The sequence below is a fragment of the Oncorhynchus tshawytscha genome, linkage group LG30 (genome assembly GCF_018296145.1).
Source record: "Oncorhynchus tshawytscha isolate Ot180627B linkage group LG30, Otsh_v2.0, whole genome shotgun sequence".
Classification (NCBI taxonomy): domain Eukaryota; kingdom Metazoa; phylum Chordata; class Actinopteri; order Salmoniformes; family Salmonidae; genus Oncorhynchus; species Oncorhynchus tshawytscha.
This window is the reverse complement of record NC_056458.1, coordinates 47,356,533-47,378,275: the sequence shown is the minus strand read 5'-3', so window position 1 is coordinate 47,378,275 and position 21,743 is coordinate 47,356,533. Positions and strand designations below refer to the sequence as shown.

At 40.7% G+C, this 21,743-nt stretch overlaps 1 protein-coding gene across 1 annotated transcript; it reads left to right on the top strand.

Annotated features, from left to right (window-relative positions):
* The first annotated feature begins 11,412 nt into the window (after window positions 1-11,412).
* LOC112228229 lies at window positions 11,413-19,930 on the top strand. Its single transcript, XM_024393388.2, has 3 exons — window positions 11,413-11,828; window positions 14,246-14,350; window positions 15,473-19,930. The coding sequence occupies exons 2-3, from the start codon at window positions 14,257-14,259 to the stop codon at window positions 19,192-19,194; spliced, it is 3,816 nt and encodes a 1,271-aa protein (XP_024249156.2). The 5' UTR covers window positions 11,413-11,828; window positions 14,246-14,256; the 3' UTR covers window positions 19,195-19,930.
* Window positions 19,931-21,743: the final 1,813 nt, after the last annotated feature.

Below are 21,743 nucleotides of genomic sequence, written 5' to 3'. Positions count from 1 at the left end.
GAGAAACTGGGAATTGAATAACTGCAGTTGACATTAGCTAAGTAAATAGAAGAATAGTCTTAGAAAGAGGAGGAAGGGAAGCGCTACTAAGGTGCACAATAGTACATTTTGGTAGACAGAAGGGGCTCTTTGGTAAAAGAGGTAAATTGGTCATCAAAAAGGAGGACCAAGGCACTCTTCATATAATGAATTAAAATGGCTTTATTTGTATGGCATGTTCAATAGAAACAACATTTAAAAAGAAAAAAATGTTTTCTGCGAAGCGTGAACATGCCATACAAATAAAGGCATTTTAATTCATTATATGAAGAGTGCCTTGGAAGAATACTCTTAGTGCAGTGTGGATGGCTCTTAAAAGGGCCTTTGGTTGTGCATAGTGTAGTCTATGGTGTTGCCAGGGAACAGCACCCTCTTCGAAGAAGTAGGTGAAGAGCTCCAACACACGGATTGCCTCTCTTGCTGCGTTGTTGGAACATCTTGACACCGTATTGACGCAATAGTAGCCTTGGTGTGCAGGCCTTCAATGGTGGCAGGGTGGGCACATCCATTGTAAGGCAGGATTATCTCTGTGTTGATGGTAGATGGTGATGATACACCAGTACAGGTGGTGTGGTACCAACTGGAGCATGTGGAACACTCCTTCTGTGAAAGTACATGTCAATTAGGCCATTGATTCCATGATATGATGTCACAGTTAGAAGGATAGCTCAGCAATCCACGATTTGGTTTTGTTTAACTAACCACTGCCGTTCAATTCTAGGTGAAATCATTGACAGACAATCCATGCAAGAGATGATTTGGCCATAAATGTGGCAAAGAGGGGAGATTGACAGTTTGGTGAAGAAATGGCCATTAGCATTTGTTGGCAGTGGCTAGTTAAACCTGAATATTAATCACTACCTGCTATAAATGTAAGGAAACAGATTAAACGAATGAAATTACTAATCCACCCCTTTTAAGGTTATAGACATAGAATTACTACAAAAGTCAACACCTCTCAGACCACAGCAAATTGCCTAGACTCCGACCATTGTTCATAGAGCAACGGACATTTGGGCCCCGTTCAAACGTGGAAAGATTAAAGTTCTTATGGAATTGTCACGTCAACTGTGTGACATGGAGTTGTGTGTGACATGGAGTTATGTTAGATTATAAGGCTACTTAGGATTTCTAATGTAGTCGGCCAGCTCCTTTGACCTCCATGTAGGCTGAAACTACAGCAAAACGTTGCCAACCTCAAACATGGCAAGTTAAACGATAGTGCCATCAAAACACTATTGATAGTCTATATAAAAGTAGGGGCCCAATGTAGCAACACTAAATGAGATAAGCCATCAGTGACTTGGGTTGCAGCACCTTATACCCCATCACACAGTAATGACACACGCTACAGTGTATGATGTAGACTAGACTACAATCCTCCAGTTTTACATTGTCTATCACTTTTTTATTTTTTTATCTGACAATCTCACCTTTGTCCAGGATCTCTTTCGCCACCTCCATTCTGGCCCCACTGTCACGAATCCCGCTTCCTGAGTCTGTTTGCCTGTGTTTCTGTCCTGGAGTGTGTTTCCGGTGTCCTGGAACGCACCCTGTCTCGTTGCCGGGCGAATTAGCTTGTTGGGAGATCGATGTTCACCCGCACCTGTATCCCATCAGTAATCTGCACACCTGTCCTGATCATCACCTCTCCCCTTCAAAAGCTCTGACCTGACATCCATTCCCTGCCGGATTGTTAGCCATGAACAGTATGTTGTGCCATAGTATCAGCCTCAAGTTGGATAGAATTTGTTTTGTTGTTTTTTACGTATTGCTTGCCTTAAACTTACCTCCGTTTGTTCTGTCTTCAGTTACTCACCCGGATCATTTGCCCCATTCCCGCCTGGTCGTCGGAGGATTCCGCTACCCCATTGGATCCACCTATTTACTCCCATCAACTCACCACCGCTGCCCGCTACGCCACCTGGATATATCCACCCATTCACATTCACTTGTAAATAAATACTCACCTTCTTCCTACTCTCCTTGTCCTGGTCTGCTTCTGGGTTCGATTTTGAAAGAACGTGACACCCACTGATGTTAACATGCATTGGGACAGTTGGGTCACTTAGTACCTTCTCCCTCTGCATTAACTCTCTGGCCATCTAGGTAGTATATAAACAACAGACGATGGGACAAATCATGTCTACCATCTATAGAGCCATTATTGTCTACCATCTATAGAGCCATTCTTCATTGACCTGGGTCATAGCAACCAGGTTCTCCATTGAGGTTCTCCATTGACATGGGTCATAGCAACCAGGTTCTCCATTGACCTGGGTCATAGCAACCAGGTTCTCCATTAACCTGGGTCATAGCAACCAGGTTCTCCATTGACCTGGGTTGTATTCATTAGTGGACACCATAGCACATCGGTTAGCAACAGAATAAAATAATGGTTTCTCCTTGAACACCTATGCACATGGGTCCCTTCCTGTTTCGGACCATTTTCTTAGGTGTGAACGTGACCAGTGTGCTAATCTAATCCTTTCAATGGAATGACTTTGGCTAAACCCTCAAAGATCTCTGCATGTGAACATTGGGTGCATTTGTTTTTGGCCCACTTTTTTTGGGTGGCCTACCCTTAAGGGTTACGAACAGATTTCTAACATAGATTTTGCCTACTGAATTATCCTGGGAACTAATTAGCATATGAACTCACCAGAAGCACATAACACAATTGTGGCCGTCTCTTTGCTTGGTGTGAGGTATTGTTGTCGCCTGGGAGGGGAACATTGTTCAACACAGATTCTGTGCCGGGTTCTGTGGGTTTCGTTGCTCAAACCAGTAACTGGTTGGGGAGGAAAACATGACTTGTTTGTACATATACCATGACATTCTCTACTCGCTAGTTCCAACAATATACATACACCTGCATTGCATACCACATGAACAATGGCTGCTCATGATTGAGATGGCCTGCTTAAATGGAGATCAATAATTCTTCATAATGACCTCTTCATAGCATGAATACAACTAATTGAGTCTTCAATATGCAACTGGACTATAAATTGTAACAATAGTCTCAACATCATTGACAGGTCAACTTAATGAATTATGAATACTATGCCGGACATTGGAGAAATAGCTGAACAATCATTTTGCCAGACCATAGAATAGATTTACCATACCTGATGTGCTTGATCAGGTTTTCACTCATATGGTGCTCCGCATTAGGGGAACCAGTAGGGTCCAGGACAATGGCAGAGTGGGTCCTGCGATTGACATACTAAAATGCAAGCAGTAATAAATACCAAGCCAGTGTATCAAATGGCCTCAAACATATTCAAGTAAAAATATATATTTTTTAAAAATACCATTATTTAACTAGGCAAGTCAGTTCTTATTTTCAATGACGGCCTCTGAACAGTGGGTTAACTGCCTTGTTCAGGGGCAGAATGACAGATTTTTACCTTGTCAGCTCAGGGAGAACAAACAGTTCTATTTTTGTTTCATCAGACCAGAAGACATTTCTCTAAAAAAGTATGATCTTTGTCCCCATGTGCAGTTGCAAACCGTAGTCTGGCTTTTTTATGGCGGTTTTGGAGCAGTGGCTTCTTCCTTGTTGAGGGGCCTTTCAGGTTATGTCGATATAGGACTCGTTTTACTGTGGATATAGTCAACTTAGTGTATGTAAACTTCTGGCCCACTGGAATTGTGATACAGTGAATTATAAGTGAAGTAATCTGTCTGTAAACAATTGTTGGGAAAATGACTTGTGTCATGCACAAAGTAGATGTCCTAACCGACTTGCCAAAACTATAGTTTGTTAACAAGAAATTTGTGGAGTGGTTGAAAAACAAGTTTTAATGACTCCAACCTAAGTGTATGTAAACTTCCGACTTCAACTGTACACACACTACCGTTCGAAAGTTTGGGGTCATTTAGAAATGTCTTTGTTTTTGAAAGAAAAGCTTTTTTTTTTGTCCATTAAAAATAGACTGACGAGTTTCAGAAGAAATGTCTTTGTTTAAATCGAACCCTGGCCTGTAATCGAACCTGTAATGAACAGGTTTTCAGATTTTATAAAAATTTATATATAAACATTTACATGAGTATTCAGACTCTTTGAAGTTGAGAAACACGACGCCTCACAAGTCCTCAACTGACAGCTTCATTAAATAGTACCCACAAAACACCAGTCTCAACTTCAAACTCTGTTCTTACCTCTTTCCCTTTCACACTCTCACACCTCTCTCCCCACTTCCTCTTTCTTCCTGTTTTTATAATGCACACCAGATGTGCAATGAAGTACAGAACTTTTATTCATAATACATTTATTATAATTGTAATATAATGTATTTATAACACTTGAATTTTTTCAAATCATTTCACATTCTCTACTGGTTGAAATAAGTCTCTGATTTGATGAAATACTCCACCTATCCTGTGTCCTCAGATCAGTGCAGATGAAGGAAATTAGATATTGAGATGAACTGTTTATTCCAGTATTTACATGATACATAGAAAGTATAGGGTACCTTTCTTTTTAAATTCTGTTTCTATATATATGTGAATTACAAATCTGTCTTTAACTAGTTAAATCATGTTTCTAGTCCATTGCATAGTTACAATGTGTAACCATAGATGGACCAGGATTGGTAAACAAGGTTGAAGTGTATAATTGTAATACATACATGCAGACAAAGCATCATTCAAAGACTGGAGTTTGCTATTCTTGGTATTGTATATGACTGAAAAAGACCTGAACCGCACCTTTATTTGCCAAGGTAGAGCACATGATCAGTAAATATATTCTTAGCTATATTTTTTATAGCTACCTACACATCCATAGGCATACAGGTATTTTTATCCTCCACTACACAATAAGCAAGACAATGGTTAGCTAGCTACATTACTTCAACTGCATTTCATGGCAAATACCAGCAAGGCAAGCATACAAAATGTACATTACATTTTCAGTAAAACATTAGCTAACTATATTCCTTACATCCACTATTTCACAAGACGACAGCCTGGTTTGGTGGTTTTCTCAGGAGTCACTGAAACATTAAACACGAATTACAATTTCATACTCATGTCACAACACCCATAAAGCTAGCTGGCTGATGTTAGGTAGCTAGATAAACTAGCTAACTAGCGATTTTCGTCAATTAACTTCATGACCAAAAGATATTTATAATCGTTTGTCTCTACATTAACTAACATATTCCCTCAACTGTGCATTTGTTGATTGATTCGTTATGGCGTTATAATGACCTAACATTTGCTTCGGTCCTAGTATTTTTGTCAGCCATCTTTGCTGAAGGAAGTCTCCAGCGGTTGGTCGCTTAGCGTCAAATTCGTCATGGCATCCAATCGATATGATTGGCCCATTATTTTCTTTAGGCCTTCTTCACAAGCGGGTAATCTTGATATCAGATTTGAGGCCCCGTTTAAAAAAAATGTTTATTCTTTGCTTTCCGAGTAGAGCTTCATGTGTCTTCATCTACTACGTCTTAGATTGGGTGTGCCCAGCCTCCAGCGTTAACCACAACTGCTATTGCAGTTGATCTTTTTCGCTTAGCCCTTGTTTTTCTAGTTTTTTGTTTATCGCACCTAAACCCCTGTGGTTTAGGACAATCTCAAACCAACACCCTAACACCCTAGCTAGCAAAGGGCTCCTGAGTTCAATTTTCAGGAGAGTTCTCAATTAACCAGTGCTGTAAAGTACTTAAGTAGATTTTTAAAGTATGTTTTACTTAAGTGTTTTTTGGGGGGTATCTGTAGTTTATTATTTATATTTTTAACAACTTTTACTTCACTATTGTACTTTTTACTCCATACATTTTCCCTGACACCAAAAGTACTCATTACATTTTGAATGCTTAGCAGGATGGGATAATGGACCAATTCACAAACATATCAAGAGAGCATCCCTTACTGCCTCTGATCTGTCAGACTCACCAAACACAAATGCTTCATTTGTACATCATGTCAGAGTGTTGGGAGTGTGCCCCTGGCTATTCATACATTTATAAATAAAGAAAATGGTGCTGCCTGGTTTTGCTTAATATAATGATTTTAAAATGATTTATACTTTTACTTTATTTTTTATTTTTTTATACATAAGTATATTTTTGCAATTACATTGACTTTTGATTCTTAAGTATAATTCAAACCAAATGCTTTCTGACTTTTACTCCAGTTACTGGATGACACTTTCAAATCAAATCAAATCAAATGTATATGTATAGCCCTTCGTACATCAGCTGATATCTCAAAGTGCTGTACAGAAACCAAGCCTAAAACCCCAAACAGCAAGCAATGCAGGTGTAGAAGCACGGTGGCTAGGAAAAACTCCCTAGAAAGGCCAAAACCTAGGAAGAAACCTAGAGAGGAACCAGGCTATGTGGGGTGGCCAGTCCTCTTCTGGCTGTGCCGGGTGGAGTCTATAACAGAACATGGCCAAGATGTTCAAATGTTCATAAATGACCAGCATGGTTGTATAATAATAAGGCAGAACAGTTGAAACTGGAGCAGCAGCACGGTCAGACTTTTACTTGACTCATTTTCTGTTAAGGTGTATTTACTTTTACTCAAGTATGACAATTGGGTACTTTTTCCCACCACTGCAATTCAACTTTCTTTCTTTCTTCATCCCATACTCACTGCCTAATCTTATATTATTCTCACAGTTCACCGTTCACCCTGTCACCAGAACCCTCAATGGGATCCAAACCCCCTTTGTGGCGTTACCATAGGCCCAGTGTGATTCCACTGCAAACAATACTGATTGTTCATGTTTCCTCTTTGTTTCATTTTGCCAAATGTACAAAATCCATTTATCCTGTCCTGGAGCTATATTTATTTTCACATTTTGTTTTTACCCATTTTCAGTCTAAACTTTGGCTTAAGGCCTGGATACGACTTCTGAATTTTACAATAGTCAACCAGCCATTCCCACATAATTCTCTCCCATAAATGACTGGCTACCGTATATCCTTCCCCGTGCTTCCTACATATTTTAGTTCAATTTATCATAGCCAATTCAGGGGGTCTAACAGTTTTTCGGGAGCGGGAGCAGGCTTTCCGTTGCGATGTCGCAGAAGACCCATCTGCTATCCCCGGCCCGCTAGCTTTCTGAACGCCGTGTCTCCCGGCCCGCTAGCTTTCTGAACGCCGTGTCTCCCGCTCGCCTAGCGCAGTAGCGACTACCGAACGTCTCCGTTTCACCTATTGCTGCTCATTGGACCCTATAATCACTCGGCTACACAGCTGATGCCTCCTGGACTGTTCACTGACACAGTACTTCATTTTGTTTATCTATTGGCCCCAGCCTCAAACTCAGGTCCTGTGTGTACCTAACCTACCTCGCTCTCTGCCCATTCATCACCTTTTACCCGTTGTTGTTGCCTTACCCACTGTTGTCTTAGCTCTCCCAATCAACACCTGTGATTGCTTTATGCTTCTCTCTCATGTCCATATGCCTTGTCTATTGCTGTTTATTGTTATTGTTTTATGTTACTGTGGAGCCCCCAGTCCGCTCAATATGCCTCAGCTAGCTCTTTTGTCCCACACCCCACACATGCAGAGACCTCACCTGGCTTAACTGGTGCCTCCATATGTAACGGATGTGAACCGGCTAACTAGTTAGCGGTGGTGCAGCGCTAAATAGCGTATTAATCGGTGACATCACTTGCTCTGAGACCTTGAAGTAGTAGTTCCCCTTTGCTCTGCAAGGGCCGCGGCTTTTGTTGAGCGATGGGTAATGATGCTTCGTGGGTGACTGTTGTTGATGTGTGCAGAGGGTCCCTGGTTCGCGCCCGGGTATGGGCGAGGGGACGGTCTAAAGTTATACTGTTACACATAGATGCAACCTCTCTCATTGTCACTCTATGCCTAGGCTTACCTCCACTGTACTCGTATCCTACCATACCCTTGTCTGTACATTATGCCCTGAATCTATTCTACCACGCCCAGAAATCTGCTCCTTTTATTCTCTGTTCTCATTTGTTGACTTCTGTAACCGTAAAAGCCTTGGTTTCATGCATGTTAAAACCTGTCTAGGTCTGGGGTTCCGCTACCCCGTTCCACTAGCGGAACCCCTTGCCAACAGCCGATGAAATTATAGGGCGCCAAATTCAATCAACAGAAATCTCCTAATTCAATTTTCTCAAACATACAAGTATTAGACACCATTTTAAAGATACAATTCTTGTTAATCCAACCACTTTTCGGCGAAAGCAGAACATATCATTATGTTAGGTCAGCAACTAGTCACAGAAATCATACAGCGATTTTCCAACCAAAGAGAGGAGTCACAAAAAGCAGAAATATTGATAAAAATAATCACTAACCTTTGATATTCTTCATCAGATGACACTCCCGGGACAATATGTTACACAATACATGTATGTTTTGGTCGATCAAGTTCATATTTATATTCAAAAACCTCAGTTTACATTTGGCTTTGCCTCCAAAACATCCTGTGAATTTGCACAGAGCCACATCAAATCACAGAAATATTCATAATAAACATTGGTAAAAGATACAAGTGTTATTCACAGATTTGCAACCGCTGTGTCAAATTTTTTTTTTAATTACTGAAAAAGCAAACCATGCAATAATCTCAGTACGGCGCTCAGAGACCAACACAACCCAAGAAGATATCTGCCATGTTGGAGTCAACAGAAGTCAGAAATAGCATTATAAATATTCACTTACCTTTGATGATCTTCGTCAGAATGCACTCCCAGGAATCCCAGTTCCACAATAAATGTTTGATTTGTTCCATAAAGTCCATCATTTATGTCCAAATTCCTCCTTGTTGTTCGAGTGTTCAGTACACAATCTAAACTCACGACGCGTGGGCCGGTCCAGGAACAAGTTCAGACGAAACGTCATATTACAGTCAGTAGAAACATGTCAAACGAAGTATAGAATCAATCTTTAGGATGTTTTTAACATAAATCTTCAATAATGTTCCAACCTTTGTCTGTAGAAAAGCTATGGAACAGAGCTCGCTCTCAGGTGAATGAGCATCACGAGCTCAAAGCATTCTGCCAGACACCTGGCTCATTCCCCTCTCATTCGGCCCCACTTCACAGTAGAAGCATCAGACAAGGTTCTAAAGACTGTTGACATCTAGTGGACGCCTTAGGAAGTGCAACATGACCCATATCCCACTGTATCTTCAATAGGGAATGATTTGAAAAACGACCAACCTCAGATTTTCCACTTCCTGGTTGGATTTTTTCTCAGGTTTTTGCCTGCCATATGAGTTCTGTTATACTCACAGACATCATTCAAACAGTTTTAGAAACTTCAGAGTGTTTTCTATCCATGTCTACTAATGATATGCATATCATGCTTCCGTCTGGCCACTCTACCATAAAGGCCTGATTGGTGGAGTGCTGCAGAGATGTTTGTCCTTCTGGTAGTTTCTCCCATCTCCACAGAAGACCTCTGGAGCTCTGTCAGAGTGACCGTCGGGTTCTTGGTCACATCCCCGACCAAGGCTTCTCTCCCCTGACTGCTCAGTTTGGTCATGTGGCCAGCTCTAGGAAGAGTATTGGTGGTTCCAAACTTCTTCCACTTAAGAATGATGGAGGCCACTGTGTTCTTGGGCACCTTCAATTCAGCAGTAATGTTTTGTTACCCTTCCCCAGATCTGTGTCTCGATACAATCCTGTCTTGGACCTCTACGGACAATTCCTTCGACCATGGTTTGGTTTTTGCTCTGACATGCACTGTCAACTGTGGGACCTTACATCGACAGGTGTGTGCCTTTCCCAATCCTGTCCAATCAATTGAACTTACCGCAGGTGAACTCCAATCATAGTTGTAGAAACATCTCAATGATGATCAATGAAAATAGGAGTCTCATAGCAAAGGGTCTGAATATTTATGTAAATATGATATTTCTGTTTTTTATTTTGAACACATTTGCAAAAATGTCTAAAACTCTGTTTTAGTGTTGTCAGTAAGGGGTTATTGTGTTAAGATTGATGAGGATTTGTATTTTATTTAATCCATTTTAGAATAAGGCTGTAACATAACAAAATGTGGAAAAAGTCAAGGGGTCTGAATACTTTCTTAATGCTCTGTGTGTAATGAGACATTACATAATCTCTTTATAGTGGTTTATTGACATTTTAGAGGTGATAAGTTGGACAAATCGGGTGAAAACAGCAGTTACCCCAACACAACATATTTTCCCCTTTCACTATCGATCAGTAACCTTCACTTCTCCAGCCACCATTTTGACCCAGCGAAGCTCTACTACCTGCTTCAATCATGCAGAGAAGGGCAGCGGGGAGGTCTCGTCATTGATTTTGCTGGAAATTGGAGAAATTGTACTTTACAATGGTATTACCATTACAGTTGACTTTGTAGTATAAACTAATTTCTGCTAAGGTCAAGTGTACGGGAACACTGTGATGTACTTTAGGTAGCAGTAGCTTGAGCTGGCACAGGACATGGAGCCATTTCTTCAACAGTTGTGGGTCCTTGGTGTAATATTCACATGTGTAAACATACTGAATTGTAATTGGATGCATTTTACCGCCATATCATACTGTGCTATGATTGGTTAAGACCACCCAAATGGTTAGGTCATGGCAGTTTTATCCTGGTTGGAGATACGTCAACATGCCAGTTATAGCTAGCTAATAAAGAGCTACGTTAAGAAATATCCTGTAGTACTGCATTTTATTATTTTGTACAGCCTGACGCTATACAGTTTGTGTTTGAATTACTACTTGCTATTTTCATCTTCGTTGTCTTCACCTAACCTCAATCTCTTCCATTCACTCTCTGCGCGACAACTCAATACCGCAGACAAATTAGCTGATTCCTGCCAGTGATGCTGTAACGAAGACGCTGTGAGTCGAGAAGCAGGTGCAGGTGAAACGTTTAATAAAACAACAAACATTTTTATTCTGCACCTACATGAATGTCATTCAAAACGTACTATGCAGTAAGGACAATGTAATAAAGTTTATATTCACCTTCACCCATCAGTGCATGGGCATTGTACTGGAGTTGTACTGTACTCAAAGTAGCATACAAAGCAGAAATACAATTAATCAGATCAACTCAATGACCATCAGTAGGCTACTGTAGCAGTCTGTATCCTCTAGGATGAGCTGTCTCCAATGTTACAGTATAACAGCCAGAGACTGACTTGTAGTCATGTAATTTACAAGACGAGTGTTGGGGTGGTTTTTACAAGAAAGAGAGATTTGGTCAAAGACAGTATGAAGATAGGGTAAAACTGCTTCTTCAATAGAAATCCCGGATAGCACTTGTAGGTGATGTCATGGCGACGTTGGCTAGCAGAGCTCATCCGGAGAGAAGCAAGTCATCGGGTCTAATGGTCTGTCGCTCCGAACTGCGCATGTGCGGGCCGTCAACTCAAAGGCACTGCTTCGATATAAACTTGTTTTTGACGAAAATGAAAACGTGTCAGTTCATCACTTTCACGAGGTTGCTGTAATAACAGGTTCAACTAAAGAAATTGTCTCGAATCTAGGTTTTGCCTTTTGATTTCGAGAAAATGAACAACTAATGAAGATTTTTTCACTTCTCTCATTGACTTCTCAAGCCCCAAACCCCGGCATGTTCTGTTTACTATTTCAGAAGCGTTCCTGGATGTCTCGCGATGTTGCGCCTCTGGGTTTAGAAACTCTGTGATTTGGTCTATAAAACAGTGTGTAACACCCGGTCTACATCTTGGTAGAGACACATATCATATTTATTTTGTATACTTGGCTTTTCTATTTTGAACATCTACTTGTGAATTTTTGTCTGTTTGACAATCCATCGGCAAGCTTCGTTGACTTAAGGTAGGCTACTAACCCTTATTTAATTTAAACGGTAGACCTAAATGGTTGCTTAGCAAAACCTTTACTGGGCAATCATTAAAGCTACAATCCGTATTTGGTGAAACTGGCACGTCCGTTTGGGATATTAAAACAACGAATAAGTTACTTTAAACAAAGAACACCGTTTTTACCCCCCATCGGACGGAAATCATTGCAAAGAAAATACCACTGCCTGACGCTCCTCTCTTCCGTTTCATCACCGAAACAATATCAAAGGCGCTGTTCCACCAAATGTAGATTCTAACTTTAATTGATCTTTGAGAAATAACATTGTCAGTGCCTCCAGTTATTGTGGTCCACAGCTCAGGGATGGGGCTAGGGAAATGTAATCTCTCTCAAATTCTAAAGTACTCTAGATGCCAGGACTGACCGTCCATGATATCTGCATTATAGTTTTAACCATCTTTTGAATCAATACATTGCTTTACTACATTTACAAACAAATAAGCGTTTATTTCGGGTTCTAATGTGGTAAGACAATGGTAATAAGCTCGTGACGTATTTATACATTGTATTCATCAAAAATGGATGGTTATACTGCGTCATTAATTTAAATGTCCAAAAACCAATCCCAGATTGTAGATTTAATAATGTGGATAATTTACTGAACGAAAGTGAACCGTCGCGCTCTCCCAGATGCTTGGCTGGTGCGTAAATCCACCGAATTCAGACAAACAAAGGGTCTAATGGGTTCGCACTCAAAGTTGGCCATAAAGCTGACTTCATTATTCGATGTTTTTAGTTATTTTCACTGCATCGGGGATAGCGTAGACATACGTTTCGGCTTTACAGCATTCTTTAGTGTTTAGGTACAATTTTATTTTAATCCAAAACAACATCTGTAAAGAACAGATGAGCAACAGGTGCTTCTAATCAGGATCTGCCAATCAGAGGTGTGGCATTTTTTCGTGTATTTTTATTTAGGATTTTTATTTTTATTTAGGAAAATCATCTTTACAAAGATCATGTGAAAGAGTGGACCCGCTATATAAATTATTGCTTAATGATCTGGACGAGTCCCGAAATTAAATTAATTATTTAACTCTAGAGTACAATCGATTTCCTGAAACTATGTCAAATAACATGAACTCTATACATTTCTTAGATGTACTTGCTACAAAGAAGGGACAATCTAGTACTACAGTTTACAGGAAACCTACAGATAACAATTAGCTGCCAAATATGGTACTTTTTTTCCATCACCCTCTCCTCCTAAGAGGTTTACCAGTAAGCCAACTTAATAGACTGCATCGCATCTGTGACATAGAGGAAGAATATGACAGACAATCAAATTCTCTCCTAGAGCGTTTCCACTTGAGAGGATAAGCGATACCTGGCTTGATAAAGCGCATAAACAAGTTAAAAGCTTGACCAGAAGCCAGTTACTTAATACATCCAACAAGAACATGTGAAACTGTTTTTTTGTAAACGATATACTCACGTTCAGTGATCGCCGTAATGGCATCAAGTCTGTTGTTAATCAACATTGGCACATATTATTATCAGACTCCTCTTTAAATTCTGCCTTCCAGGAAGACACCTTTATTCACCTATAAACGATCAATAAATCTATCGAACATATTGGTTCAATCAGATGTGGTCAGAGAGAGAAAAGAGACATTCATTAAAGGATGATTCCCTGTAGATCTTGTACCTCTTGTAGCGCCATAAGGAAACGTTCTACCGTTGTAGGGGAGAGCGAGGTATGTCGTCACACTTTTCACGCTGTCTTGACATTTACTGGGCACAATACATCACAATGGTATAAATGTCATACCGAATGAAAGATGGAAGTCTTGGGCACATATTTTGTATTCATTGTATCATCATATCTTATTTCAGTACGGAGTTGTGAACCGTTAAATGGAGAGTGTGCACTTGTGACTATTTGCCCCATCAGCGGGTAAATTGTGGCACTCTTGTCTGGTAAATTGTCACATTGGATTATCAACAAATAAGAAAAACAAAAGGTGCCTTGACCAGATGAAGTATGTTGGCCAGTGGCGTATTTAGGCCTGGGCTTCCAGGGCTTCAGCCCTGGATATATTTGGTCCAGTACCGACCCTTTTGATGGTATTATTACATTTTTTTTTACATTTCAGTCTCAGTTTCCATAACCACACATCACTTGCGCAATGCAGTATTGTTATTATTTTATTACCTTCATTAAAATAAACAATCCAACCGAAGACTGGGGGACAAAAATGTGAGTGACTCAAATGTTTCCATAACATACTGTATATCAGTGATTTTTACACACGCTGCATTGCCTGGGCAATGAGCAAAAAAACAAGTAATTTTGTTAACAGCCAAATGATCTGTTGAAAGGTTCTAATACCGGGGCTGCTGAAGTAACCCCAGGTCTGATATGTTTTCAGAACACTGAGTCATGTCTGACTTGGAGACCATCGAGCTAGCCGCTCTGGGCCGACCCTTCCAGCTGGGGATGCTTTATGACTGTCGTAGAGATGTCCTCATTCCAGGTACAGGAAACTATTCCTCTTTGGTTTAGAGGTAATCAGTATGCATTAGTTTAATTAATTGACAATGTTTCCACCATTGAGTTGGATAGAGGGCACACTGTTCGCACAGGAAACACCATTGAGGGCTTTCACCATTTTTAAGTAAATCACCAACCTTGGCTTTATACTTGTTCAGACTATAGACACTCTACACAGTAGGTGGTGGTCTGCACCTTTTCAGTTTATTTACAAACTAAATCATAAAACATGAAAACATTGCCACCATTTACATTTAAACAGTTTCTCCAACTCAAAATGCATATCAGCTAATAAAAATAGTTGATTTACTTGCATGTGACAGAATGCTAAATTGTAGCTTGTCCCATCAGATAACATGGCATACGTTAGCCCTATGCTAACCTCACCAGGTGGCAGGCGATTATATTCTGTCTGATCCCTCCTGAGGACCCAGATTGAATTATGTAATCCTTCCTTAACCCAAAGAAAGTATCTCCCTGTTGACTACTTCAAAATGGTGAAAGTCCTGAATGGAGCTGCCCATGCTAAAACAGGCTTTTGGGGCACTTAAGTCCTCTGTGGTGCTGTCACAGAATCAGCCATTGCAGAGAGAGATGAGTTTTCTGGTGCATCTCTATGGTTACCACAGAGTAAGAAAAGTTAGAGGACGCACTTGGGACAAAAGAGTGATTGTTTGCAGGTTGTTTTTGAAGTGTTCCTATAGTAGTAATGGCAAAGATGGCACTTTTTTTCCCCCTTCTGAGAGTGTAATGTGGCGCCATTTGTCCCTGTAGGGAACCATCTGAAAAAAGGTTCTAGATAGAACTCTTTGTGATTCCAAATAGCACCTTTTATTTGGAACAAAGGTTCTATTGGACCTGAAAGAAGCTCCAGATAGAACCCCTTTCCAGACTGGTTCACATGGTGATACAGAGCATTCTTTACTTCTGAGGGTAGGAGGTGTAGGTTTTCTAACTACGGGTTGACACCTAGAATATTTACTTTGAGTTCAATATGTACCTTTAATTAGTTATTTGAATGAAACCAAGTTTACATATAGAAATATTTACACATGTACAATAAATTTCACAATAACTTTCTTTGATCATTATCTTTAAACTGCAGGTATCACTCTCTGGGATTCTGAGATGCTTCAGAAACACATCAATGTCCGTCCACAACCGAACACTGACTTCAAAATCATTGCTTCAGACTCAAGTGAAGCCAAGTCAGAAGCTTTGAATGTGTCTGCATCTCTTGAGGCCAGTTTTCTTTGTGGCTTAGTCAGTGTGAAGGGTTCTGCTGAATTCCTCCATGACAAAAAGACCTCAAAGCGTCAGTCTAGGGTTTCTCTGCAGTACCGTACCACCACTCGCTTCGAACAGTTGACCATGGACCACCTGGGAGCAGGAAATGTGAAACACTGTAATGTCTTCCAAGAGGGCTCTTCAACCCATGTGGTGACTGGCCTGCTCTACGGAGCCCAGGCCTTCTTCGTTTTTGACCAAGAGGTTTCCTCAGGAGAAAACCACCAGGACATCCAGGGAAACCTGCAGGTCACAATAAAAAAGATCCCTCACATGACGATAGAAGGGCAGGGAAATTTGAAGATGAGTGAGGATGAGAAGAGAGGGGCCAATAAATTCAACTGCACCTTCCATGGTGATTTTGCACTGGAAAACAACCCTGTCACATTTGAAGACGCCATCAAGGTGTATGCTGGCCTGCCACGTCTGCTAGGGGAGAACGGAGAACATGCTGTGCCCATGACTGTCTGGCTCTATCCTCTCAAGAACCTGGACTCTGCAGCTACCCAGCTAGTCAGGCAGATCAGTGTTAGCCAGGTGCGTCGCGCACAGCGACTCTTAGACGGACTGGACAATACTGATGTACAATGCCAGGACATGATGAAGGAAGACATGGCTATCATGTTCCCTGAACTCAAAGCCAAGCTCAACAAGTTCAGGGACTTGTGCTCAGAGTACAAGCTGGTGTTCCAGAAAGGTCTCTGTAAGGTTCTTCCCAAAATAAGAGGAGGAGGAATGGAGGAGGAAGAGCTGATAAAAATGCTCAACATCAAAGAACGATCTCCATTCCAGAATGACCTCATGATCACGTACCTGGACGACAGAGAGAGAGAGATGAATGTTGTCAGCTCTTACCTTGACATAATGAAAGAGGTACAAGTTGTGAATTCAAGCAGTGAATTGGATGGAATAGTGCTTGATCAAGCTAATGATTATGTAGTGTGTTTTGCATTATCCTATTTGAAGGAGAAAGAAGAGTATCTGGTAGTCCTGGAGAACTACTTGCTGGAAGAATCTAAAAGTGATTTTTCACAGACACCTTACAACCCCAACGCAGCCGGGAAGACTGCAGCAGAAAAGTGGTTTCGCTCAGGGGAGGTAACGACCCTAACCAGACAAACCATAAATCTGTTCCTAGACTTCAAAGAGTCTAACAAAGGCAGAGAAAATCTTGCATTCTGCATTGCATCAATTCCAAACAAACTCCTCACCGCATCCTCCATCCATGTCTATGAAAGAGGGACACTTTTGAGTCAACAGTTTGAGCTGCCATCAAAGCCAAGTGTTCCCACCATCAAGAGTCTGGAGCATGACTGTGTCCACTTGCAAGTCAACCCTCCCAACCTTGGTGTTACCTCTGTGGAGTCGTACCAGGTTTTGTACCAGGCTGAGCAGGCTGACTCTGAGTGGATCGAGGTCAAATTGGGTGCTACAACTAACCAGGTCACCATCAGTCGTTTGGACCCTTACAAAAAGTACCGCTTTAGCTGCAAGGCGGTATGTAAACCTGGTGTGAGCCTCTCCGGTGACTGGACAGAATACTTCAGGACCCGCCCATGTAGCCCTCCTGGACCCCCCACAGAGAAGAGGATAGAATCGGGAAGTATCAGAGTGAACTGGGACATTCCTACCATGGTGGGAGATGATGTTGACGTCATTGGTTATGTGGTTGAATACAGAAAGAGTGTAAAGACTATAAACAATCAGATGTGGCACACCATCAAAACCACCACTAGAGAGAGTACACTGGAAGGACTAGAGGCTGACACTGCATACAGCATCAGAGTCTCTGCTAACTGTGGCAAAGCAGGGAACAGTCTACCCAGTCCTGAGACTGTCTTGACTACCCTTAGGGTCTCTGATCCCCAACCGAAGACGAACAAATCAACCGGAGCAAAAAGTGAGGAATTCCTCAAAAAATCTCAGAAGGTGGAAAACGGAAAACCCTCAATCCACTGGCTGAATCTGGAACAGAAATTGGGTGGAGATGAACGTTTTAACCAGTACAGATTTGGGAGGAAAGTTGAGCAACGGAATAACAAGGTGATATTGCTTCTGGGGGCCACAGGTTCAGGAAAAACAACTCTGGTCAATACCATGATAAACTACATTCTCGGGGTAAAGTGGGAAGATTGTTACCGCTTTAAGCTCATCCATGAGGTGACCAACAGGTCACAGGCTGAGAGCCAGACTGTGGTTGTGACATCATACGAGCTCTACAACCACCCAGGCTTTCAGATTCCTTATTCTCTGACCATCATTGACACACCAGGGTTCGGAGACACCAGAGGAATGGCTCATGATAAATTGGTCACCCAAAAGGTGAAGGATTTCTTGTGTAACCCTTTAGGGATTAATCACATTGATGCAGTCTGCTTTGTAGTGCAGGCACCACTTGTTCGTCTCAGTCCTTCCCAGAGATACATCTTTGATTCCATCCTGTCCATCTTTGGAAAGGATGTTGCTGAAAACATCCTGATGCTTGTGACATTTGTTGATGGGAAGCACATACCGGTACTAGAGGCCATCAAAGCTGCAAATCTGCCCTGTAAGAAAGACAAGAAGGGGCTACCAACCCATTTCAAGTTCAACGGTTCAATTCTGTTCTCAAAGGAGACGGAGAGCAGCTCTGAAGAGGATGATTCTGATGATGATCATAAGGCCCAGTGTCCAGAGCAATGGAGGTCAACTTTCAAGGAGATGAAGAAATTTTTCCAAGCACTGGAAAGCATTGAGAGTAAAGATCTGACCCTGACAAAAAAAGTGCTGGAAGAACGTGAGCTTCTGGAGAAGACCATGACATGCCTGACCCCTCAGATCACAGCAGGTCTGTCAAAGCTAAGTGAGATCAAAAGCTTCAAACAGTGTCTGGAGAACGAGGACGAGAACATGAAACAGAACAAACATTTTGAGACTGAGGTAAATGTGCTGCAGGTGAAGAGAAGCAAATTAGCCCAGGACTTTGCAACAAACTGCCAGATATGCAATTTTACATGTCACACCTGCTGTTTCCTTCCAATGGAGGATGACATCAACAGTTGTGCCGTGATGGATGATGATGGCAACTGTACCATATGTCCAGAAAAATGCTCTTCTAATGACCACGACAGGGAACAAGTCTTGTTGACATATGAAACAAAGACTGAGAAAAAGACTATTCAAGAACTGAAGGACAACTTCATGAAGGCGTGGGGCAAATCTATGGAAACCAAGGAGATGCTGGATAAGCTTGAGGATGAATTTCACATGATCCAGGACGCGCTGATGAATTTGATCACGCAGTCTTCTGACTGTCTCAAGAGACTTAATGATGTTGCACTGAAGCCAAGCTCTCTCTCCACTATGGAGTACATTGACATACTCATTCACACAGAGGAGGATGAACGCAAGCCAGGCTTCGAGGATCGGATCGTTGGGTTAAAGAAAATAAAGGAAGTGTCTGAGATTCTGGGCAAGATTGCAAACGGAGAAGATTTACTCCCAAATGAGAGATCATTCTTAAAGGATAAAGAGGATAGAGGGCAGGAGGTTCCAACATAAGCCGGGGATGTTGTCCTGATAACATTATCTGGAAACAAAATTGGGTTTCCATTTTGAACATTTAGCTTCCCAATGTTGTCGGAACGTTTGTGTTTACTGATTAGAGCCAACTGAGATGTGTGGTTCATATGCTTTGTATTAAAACTCTTAGCCTTGTGTAAAGCCTTATGTTAATTTGTTCACCCCAAGGTAACTGAACAAAAATTAGGTCCTAGATTAAATCAGAACTCTATAGAAAATAATTGTCTTTGTTCAGGCAATGTAAGAGGTGTAACTGCATCAAATCCCTTAGTGGCTTTTCTTGTGGTCATTGTCACAAAGCCACACCCATCCTACCGGTGCTAGAAGTTCAGAACTAGCAAGTGTAGGCTATATAGACACTCAAATAAGAAGAAAATAACTTAAAATAAGGAGTAAGGATTGATATGATCCTAATGGAGGTGTACTGTGTATTACAACACACATTCCTATGTTCAAACTTGTCAAACATGGGATTTCTAATAATGCGTCTCAGTGTATCTTATGGCAATGTCCGTGATAGGTATCGGTATAACGCTGGGAAACGCTTGTTGATTTTACAGCTACAACACAGTAACACCTCTGACATCGCCTAAGGGTCTTTCTATAAACTAGAGTACCAGTGAGGATTTCCTGCGGTGGCCAACTCACAGATACAGCTGTTGATGATAAGTAATTGATATAAGAAACATTCAATAAAATTCACAAGTTAATTTAACCAACTCTGTTTAACCCTTTTTCATGGTTGGTGTCTTGACAAATTTGTTCAATATCATGTGACATAAAACACTACATTCATGGCCGTGTGTTTTTTTTTTTTTTTTTTTTTTTTTTTTTTGGTCAATGCTTAATTAATATATGGGTAGCCTAGTGGTTAGAGTGTTGGACTAGTAAACGGGAGGTTGCAAGTTCAAACCCCCGAGCTGACAAGGTACAAATCTGTCGTTCTGCCCTGAACAGGCAGTTAACCCACTGTTCCTAGGCCGTCAGTGAAAATAAGAATTTGTTCTTAACTGACTTGCCTAGTTAAATAAAGGTAAAGTAAATTTAAATTAAAAAAATCAGTTAAATGAGACATTGAAAAATGTTGTCTCCATTTGAACATTAAGCTTCCCAATGTTGGGAGCGTTTGTGTTTACTGATTAGAGCCAACTGAGATGTGTGGTTCATTGGCTTTGTATTAAAACTCTTAGCCTTGTGTAAAGCCTTATGTTAATTTGTCCACCCCAAGGTAACTGAACAAAAATGAGATCCTAGATTAAAATCAGAACTCTATAGAAAATAATTGTCTTTGTTCAGGTAATGTAAGAGGTGTAACTGCATCAAATCCCTTAGTGGCTTTTCTTGTGGTCATTGTCACAAAGCCACACCCATCCTACCGGTGCTAGAAGTTCAGAAGGAGAAAGTGTAGACTATATAGAAATAATGACACATTGAACATCATTAAATGAAAGAATAAGGATGGATATCATCCTAATGGAGGTGTACGGTGTATTACAACACACATTCCTATGTTCAACCTTGTCCACCGGATGCATGAGATTTCTACTAAAGCTTCTCTGTGTATCGAATGGCAATGTCCGCACTAGCGATAGGTATAACGCCTGGAAACACAGTAACACCTCTGACATCACCTAAGGGTCAATATAAACTACAGTACCAGTGATGATTTCCTGCGGTGGACAACTCTCAGATACAGCTGTTGATAACTAGTAATTGATATAAGGAACATTCAATAAAATTCCAGAGTTAATTTAACCAACTCTGTTTAACCCTTTTTCATGGTTGGTGTCTTGACAAATTTGTTCAATATCATGTTTTTTTTTTTTTTTTTTTTTTTTTGACATAAAACACTACATTTATTGCATTTATTGCCGTGTTTGTTGTTCTATCATATTGTTGTTCTATCATATATTAAGCATTTATCAGTTAAATGAGACATTGAACTTGATCCCGGTAAGAATCCTGGATGTCGCTCGGACAGTTCTTTGTATGGAGAGTTTGGAAATGCACTGTAACTAGGCTTACTTAACATTTAGTGTTTCCTTATGTTACGGTGTGAATATAGTTTTCAAATTGCAGAGCGCCAAATTCAAAATACAGAAATACTCATAATAAACATTCATAAAATATATAAGTGTTATACATCGGTTTAAAGATGAACTTCTTGTTAATCCAGCCACTGTGTCAGATTTCAAAAAGGATTTACCATGCCATTATCTGAGGACAGCGACCAGCACACAAAAGCATTACAAAACATTTTACAACCAAGTAAAGGAATTACAAAAGTCAGAAATAGCGATAAACTTAATCACTTACCTTTGATGATCTTCATATGTTTGCAGTCACAAGAGTCCGTGTTACACAAAAAATGCTCTTTTTGTTCGATAAAGTCGCTCTTATTGTCCCAAACCTCAGTTTTGTTGGCGCGTTTTGTTCAGTAATCCACTGGCTCAAAGGCGGTCACGACATGCAGATGAAAACATGCTAATAGTACCTGTAAAGTTCGTCGAAACATGTCAAACGATGTT

What these genes read in the sequence shown, in the direction of transcription:
- LOC112228229 (XM_024393388.2), top strand. Translation starts at nt 14,257, where the DNA reads ATGTCTGACTTGGAGACCATCGAGCTAGCCGCTCTGGGCCGACCCTTC. An exon ending in TAGAGATGTCCTCATTCCAG is followed by an intron (nt 14,351 to 15,472) that starts GTACAGGAAACT and finishes TTTAAACTGCAG; the next exon opens with GTATCACTCTCTGGGATTCT.